This window comes from Rhododendron vialii, chromosome 1a (assembly GCF_030253575.1).
Source record: "Rhododendron vialii isolate Sample 1 chromosome 1a, ASM3025357v1".
Taxonomy (NCBI): domain Eukaryota; kingdom Viridiplantae; phylum Streptophyta; class Magnoliopsida; order Ericales; family Ericaceae; genus Rhododendron; species Rhododendron vialii.
Genome location: NC_080557.1, coordinates 5,190,235 through 5,197,492, shown reverse-complemented (window position 1 = coordinate 5,197,492; position 7,258 = coordinate 5,190,235). Strand labels below are relative to the sequence as shown.

General features: G+C 37.0%; 1 protein-coding gene across 1 annotated transcript; it reads left to right on the top strand.

The window, feature by feature from the left end:
* Positions 1 to 1,320: 1,320 nt before the first annotated feature.
* On the top strand, positions 1,321 to 7,025 carry LOC131326805 (ankyrin repeat-containing protein BDA1-like). Its single transcript, XM_058359693.1, has 3 exons — positions 1,321 to 2,243; positions 3,907 to 4,599; positions 6,984 to 7,025. Exons 1-3 carry the CDS (start codon positions 1,701 to 1,703, stop codon positions 7,023 to 7,025), a joined length of 1,278 nt encoding a protein of 425 aa, XP_058215676.1. The 5' UTR covers positions 1,321 to 1,700.
* The last annotated feature ends 233 nt before the right edge of the window (positions 7,026 to 7,258 follow it).

Sequence of the window (7,258 nt, the reverse complement as noted above, 5' to 3'; positions counted from 1 at the left end):
TGATAGTTGGTCCAGGTGAATTTCCTGCCGAGCATGGGAAGGTCTAGTAGTTCCATGCTGTTACAGAACTCTGTGAAGTCCCTCATGCCCCTTTCGAGTCGTAGACATCCCACCCTTTCACTAATACTCTTGATCTCATTAAAATCCCCTCCTAAGCACCATGGGACAGTCGAAACAACCTTAAGCTCTAATAATTCTGTCCAAAGAGCTCTTCTACCCGCAGCATCATTAGGAGCATACACATTGACAATCGTACACGGAAAAACATTGTATAACAGACCACTCATCAGAATAAAAGATCTATGAACCACCGTATTCATAGATGTAAAAAACTCCTTCCTCCAAATAATAAGCAGACCCCCCGAAGCACCCACAGAATTAGAGCAAGCAAAATCCATATCGGCACTGCCCCAGATTTTCTGAATTTCAAAACTCTCTACTGACTCCAATTTAGTTTCTTGTACAAGCACCATATCCGGTTTCCCTTTTTTAATAAGTTTTGACAAAAAACGTTTTTTGACAAAACTCCCCAATCCTCTAATATTCCAAGTTGTAATCTGCATTAAAACATGATACCCTTCACACTACACCACCAAAAATAGATACACAGGCTCCCTAAACCCCCACACCCCTCTCCTTCACTAGAGAGTACTCCTTAACCTCTACCTCAATCATTCTTTGCAAAGTTTCATTATCATCAGGTAAAAAGTTTATGTCCAACTCACCTCCGACGGCCATGGTAGCTCTGACCTCATTAAAAATCGTCGGGCTGACGTGGCTGGTATCTTCAGAACACGATTGAGATGCTGTCACCAAACTGGGATCTCGGTCCAGCTCCTCACGAATTTTCAGCAGATTGGTCAGTTGTCTTCGTCTTCTTTTCCTACACTCCGTATTATTTAGATCCACCAAGAGATTAATGCAGGGAATTTGGGAAGATCGCACCCCCATTTGATGCGTGGAGCTGTTCTCTGGTGACTGCAGAACTGGAGACGACAAACCCAAATGGGGGCTACTGGACCGAAGCCTTGCTAAAGCAGGCCTCTCCTGGACACCACCCATATCCCTTTGAACTCCTGACTGACCCATCGGCCCATCTAAAGGTTTACAAAAGTATGTTCGGATTAAAAATAAATTTTTTCGGGGAAACTCTTCCCCGAAAAAGTATGTTTAATCTGAAAAATTGATTGCTGAAATGAATGGTCTAGATGTGCATGACAGGCGTTTGGCAAGGTCCCTGGGTCACACCGGCATGCATTAAGTTGATTTAGATTCCTTATCGTTAACAGGGCCTGAATTTAAATCGAATTAGGAAGATGCATTCACATAGCATTCTTGTGTATATATGTAAAGCATTCAACTGTATCTATCTACCTACATAAATAAACACATAATGGGCCAGTGACGCACTTGTGCAAACATAATCGCTGTAGTCGTATCTTTTCTGGATTATAAAGAGAGAGGGAGGAGAGAGATGGGGGAGAGAGAAACAGGCGAACTATTGATGATGCGAGCGGGAGAGGAAGTTTGGATTGCCAGAAAGAGCGAGTACATGACGAGAAGAGAGGACAAGGAGAGAGAGAGAACGCGCACAACAGATAGAGAGAGAGGAGAGGAACAGAGAGAGTGAAGAACAGAGGATAGGGCGCAAGAGAGAGACATGGAAGGACAGAACAGAGGAATGGCTCTGTGATGCAGCAATGAGAGGGTATATTGAATCACTAAAGGAAGTAATGAAAATAGATTATTATATTCTGGATAAAGTTTCGGTGGGAAGTTTCAAAGGGAAAAATCCTCTTCACATGGCTATATCAACGGGGCAAAAAGAATTTGTTCTAGAACTTTTGGAGTTTAAACAAGATCTTGCTAAAACTGTAGACACAGAACTAGGCACAGCCCTTCACATAGCATCCTCTAAGGGGTATCTAGAGATTGTGGAACTTTTAGTGGAAGTTAGCCCTGAGATGTGCGCGGCTCGTGATCGAGAAGGTAATAACCCTCTTCATATCGGTGCCATGAAAGGTAATGTCGAAGTATTAAAGCTATTGCTTCGAACCAACCCCCGCTCAGCTCGAGTTATGGTGGATCGAGGTGACAATATTTTGCACTTGTATGTAAACCATAATCAGCTTGCAAGTTTGAAACTAATGCTAGACAAGATTGGAGATGAAAAGTTTGTCAATTCTACTGATATCAATGGCAACAACATATTGCATCTCGCAGTTTTTGGTAAACGACGTGAGGTGCGTCCATATTCAAACTTTTTATTGTTAAATTTTTGGCAATATTTTTTTGGTCAGTGTAAAATAATTCCATTCATAAAAGTCTGGCCAGCAACACTAACTGAGGACTCTAACCTAAAGTAAAAACAAAATAATAAATGATACTTCTAGCAAAAATGCTAGGCTTGCAACAAAATTTTACAACATAGTTATAACATCTTTACACGTCAGCGTTGGGGTCTAAAAACTCAGAACGTGTAAGAATGTGTAAGGTTGTTCATGGGCTCCAATACTACTAACATATAAAGATATTGTAACAATGTTGTAGGATTTTGTTGTAAGTCTAACAATTCTGGTCTGATGTCTAACCTAAAGCTAGCTCTCTAATACGATTTGGGGATTTTTGAAGCAAATAGGAAATACTTTCGCAGTAGTACAAGTATAGAATACTGACTAAAAGCGATAGTCTTGTGCACATCCCGATCGGCAATCAAAAGTTGGACGGTTGAGATTAGGCACAACACTTGGCAATCCGGACCGTTGATTGCCAAGATCAACGGTCGGGATGTGCACAACATCCTCCCTGGTTTCTCCAATGTGTTACAAAAAATTCAAATTCCAGTAGGAAATCAAAAAGAACTATGGAATCTCATCCAAAAAAAACAAAACAAAATACAAGAGACAGCAAAACCCTTGGATTTGAGGTCGAAGGAAAAGAGTCCTCAAATGGAGAACGAGTCCCTTATTTAAAAGAAGGAAGACCTTTATAACAAGGGATGAAGGGAACAAGAAGAACACTCTCGGAGAGTATTGAAAATCGTTAGAGCAAATTTAGGTACACTACATTATTTCACTACATGGTACACTATATTTTATGTGAGGTCCATTCCGGGTCCTAAAAAACTTCAAAAAAATATCTGAAAATTTTAAAGTTTTATTTTATGGGACTCTGTAGAAATTTTTTTTTTTCTGATCCAGACTCTATAGAAAATTAGCTCCAACGAATATTGGTAATAGGGGCAAAACTGTTCAACTGTGCAATTTCGTCTCTACGAATCCATAAAATAATACTTACTAATACTCATTAGAGCTGATTTTTTAAAAGGCCCCATAAAATATTACTTTAGAATTTATAGATATTTTTGTAGGATCCGAAATGGGCTCCACATAAAATATAGTGTAACTATGTAGTGGAACATGTAATGTACGTAGCATTAAGAGAGAAGAACAATCGAGGTGGCGGCATGGTTTGTAGTTGTAGAGAGCGGACCTTTGGGTTGTTTGGCGTAAGACTAACGTTATTTATCTCATGTTTAGTTGATTAAATAAGTAAGTTTTTTGATTTGTCTTACATTTTAAATTTTTTTTTGTTAGTTTTGTATCAAATTATTATATATAGATTTTCACTTACTCTTGATGAGAGTAATATAATTAAGAAGTAAAATATTATGATTCCAAATCTAAAAAATTGTTTACGAAAACTACAATTATAGGGTGCTCGTAAACGATCACTAATTGGTACCCAACACCTTTCTCCACATACGAATATGTGATGGATGGCGGAGCCCCAACTCCACTGAATGTTTACTCCTAAAACCTACCTTATTGAACTGTAATTTCCTTTTCTATGTATATTTTCTTTGATTTTTAGCTAATTCTTAGATTGTGTATATACATATTTCAGATTATCAAATATCTACTACTTAAGCGGCCAAAAGAAAGAAAAGATGATGATGAGCTTGGTCAATTAATAGATGTGAATGCAAGAAATGGTAGTGGGTGGACGGCGTTGGATATTCATTTCCGAGTAGCAGAGAGTGAAGATAAGAATTATGATGAGTATATCGAAGACGTCTTACGTAAATCTGGGGTTGAAATATCGGAATTACTTTTTTTCCCATTTGATCCTTATTGGCAGAAGAAGAAAAAGGATACATTAATGATTGTATCATCGCTGATGGCGACAATGTCATTCCAAGTCGGGATCAATCCTCCTGGCGGTGTTTGGCAAGATACATCAGCAGGACACGGAGCCGGGAAAGCTGTAATTGCTTATACTAATCCCAAAGCGTATCCATACTTGGTGTATTTCAACACGATAGGATTCCTTCTGTCTTTGACTACAATTTTAGAGCTCATTGTTGTTTTGCCAACAAAAAAAAGGGCTTTTGGGTTTATTCGAGCTGGGATCTCGTGGTTGACGATCACGATCATGGCGTTCGCTTATGCATTTTCTGTCATTGTTCTCGCTCCCACGGAGATGTATAAGTCCATAAACCTTGTCATTTTGGCTACTGTTACAGTGTGGGCCGTTGTGATATCGATTCTCCGCGTACTACCATTCCAGGTCCAAGGTGTACTATTAACCGCACTGATGGTAGTGATAGCCCTTCCAATACAAGTGATACTATGGACCGTACATCTGGTGGCGTTTGGATGTTTAGTTGGAACACTTGGATGTACTCTTATCATTTCGCAAATACCATTATTGGACCAGTCGACCGGAGAGACGCCCCCACCACCAAATCCAACTGCAGCTAGCCAGGACTCCACGAGTGTTTCGATCCAGGAGTAATTATTCTAGGGTCTTTGGCAGTGCTATATTCGTGTTTCAACATTCTTTCTCACCACACATTCACGTGGGATCCGTACATTTTATCCTTGGTAGAAATGTGTATTAGAAGCCGATCAAAAAAAAAAGAAAAAGAAAAAGAAAAGAAAAGAAAAGAGTTGTGTATTGAAAATGGTTTTAAGTCATCATGTGTCGGTACCCTAAGAGCACCCAATAATTGTACTTCGATCATGCCATGCCGTGAGTTTTTTTTATGGTAGGAAAGTGCTATAGGGCACTTTTCTTTTTGCACGCAATATTGTATATTGTGCTGATGCCACAAATTTAAGTTACTTGTGTCGTGAATCTAATAAGATTTGTATTATTAATACTCGATCTTTTCATTTCATTTTTTTGTTCTTTTTAATTCATATTTTATTTTGGAATGTCCCAAATTGTTTCCTATCAAAGAAAGGTCAAAGAAAGAGGTGTGGAACTTTTCATAAACTGTACATGGAAGTTTGTGAATGTATATTCATCACAAAGAAATGTCCATTGAAACTCTGGTTTATTGAAAGTAATGAGGGGTGTTTTAGTTTAATAATTTTTAGATAATTTTTTTTTGCCTTATTCATAATTTTTGCATTTGTTAATATTCTGTTAATTCCTTGGAATATGTATTTGTCTCGACAAAAGAAATCTAAAAGTAAAAAGTTATGATCAAAAGCCTTGAAAATGTTCACTGAATATGAATATAATCCAAAAATAAATAGATTTTTGAATTATTTTTGTCTTTATTCAAGTTTTAACTTTTTTGGGTTATAATTTTGTAGATTCCTCTCATTGAATGAAATCAATAATTTACAAAAAATTGACGCAAAATATATAACAACGAAACAAATTTGAATGAAGAAAAAAAATAATCCGTAAGAATTATTAACCGTATCCATGATTATTTTATTATTATTATTTTTTGAAGGGATGTATCCATGCTTATTGAGTGATGGTTAGCAAAACCGTAATGTTAAGAGAAGGATAACGTAAAAAATTTTAGTCGAGTTGTTTTCTGATTGCGCAATGTCATAAGAAAAACATGGGATCAAATTTAAAAAATTCAGATAAAAATTTAAATGGAACAAAGAATTAATAAACATGGAAGTTTAATGGAGCAAGTAATGATCACATCACACTTGAACTGGCTCCACTCTTGTGTCCGAAAAAACAATTTAAATGTAATTGCCTAAGAAATTAACCAAAAGAGTCATTGGCGATATAACTTTCTTGCAACAAATGCTGAGGAAGAAATAAAAATAAAAAACTTAATTTCTATCAGTAAACTCAGTTTGCTGTAAAGTGGCAGATTTTATCTTAACATACAATTTAAGCTTTAGGCTCCATTCGTTTCCATGTAAAATATTTTTTCAGAAAACAAACTTCAAACTTTTATTTTTTGGTGTTAATTTGGTTGTCACTTGAATTTATTTTTTCAGAAATGAATAAAATAGTGTAGAGAGAGAAGGGAGGGGGGCGCCTAAACGGTGGAGAGATCTGAGAATTTTGGAATTGAATGTGGGCTAGGATTGATGATCGAGAAAATTGAGTAGTGAGAATTGCAGTGGAAAGTAGCGGGTTCATTTTGGAAAATAACCTACAAAAAATTTAAAGGTAAGTCATTTTCATCCAATTAATGAAAAATGTTTTACATGTAAAATGTTTTTCTCATTTTTTACAGAACCAAACACCGGAAAATAGGTAAACTATTTTAATGGAAAACAGTTTATGCCCAAACAAACGGACCTTAGTGTAAACAAAGGTTAAAATCATGTCGTCAAAATAGTAATTTAGTATGGGAGAGAGGTAAGAGCTTCGTTTCAAGGATGAGTTTGTTATGATCTTATGATATTATTGTCAAGGATGTGCGGGATAGGGCATCTTCTTGGCGGAATTATGGTCATAGTCCTGTTAATAGAGCTTTGTGTAGAGTTTGGAACATTTCAGAACATATATAGTTTGTAACTAGCCGTAGATAGGCTCTTGCATGTTTTTAAGTTGTTTCTGTTCCTGTCTTGTTTCCAGTAGGTAGCTGGGCTTTTTCCGAGGCATTGTTTGTCTATTTTTACTTGCAGTCGACGAATCGACTAAGAGTTGTTGAGTGTGCTGGAAATGTGGGTGTTTGTGATGGTGGAGTTTGGTTCCTTGTCGTATTTCAGGACTTCTCTGGAAGCAAACTGAATGAAGTGAAATGGAGATGAAAGAAGAACAACAAAATGGACTTTATTATTCCTCGGTGTAGAAGTCAATCGACTATGAGAACACAATCGAACAAACGGTTAAATTACAAGCTACTCCTAGAGCAAGAAATGTAAAGTACAGATAAAAGTAGAAGCCTTTGGGCGATTGATTGGGAGTTCTAAATGTCTTCTATTCCTGTATTTATAGGCTGTCTTAGACTTAAAATTCAAACCAGATGGAATTCCCTCCTTCG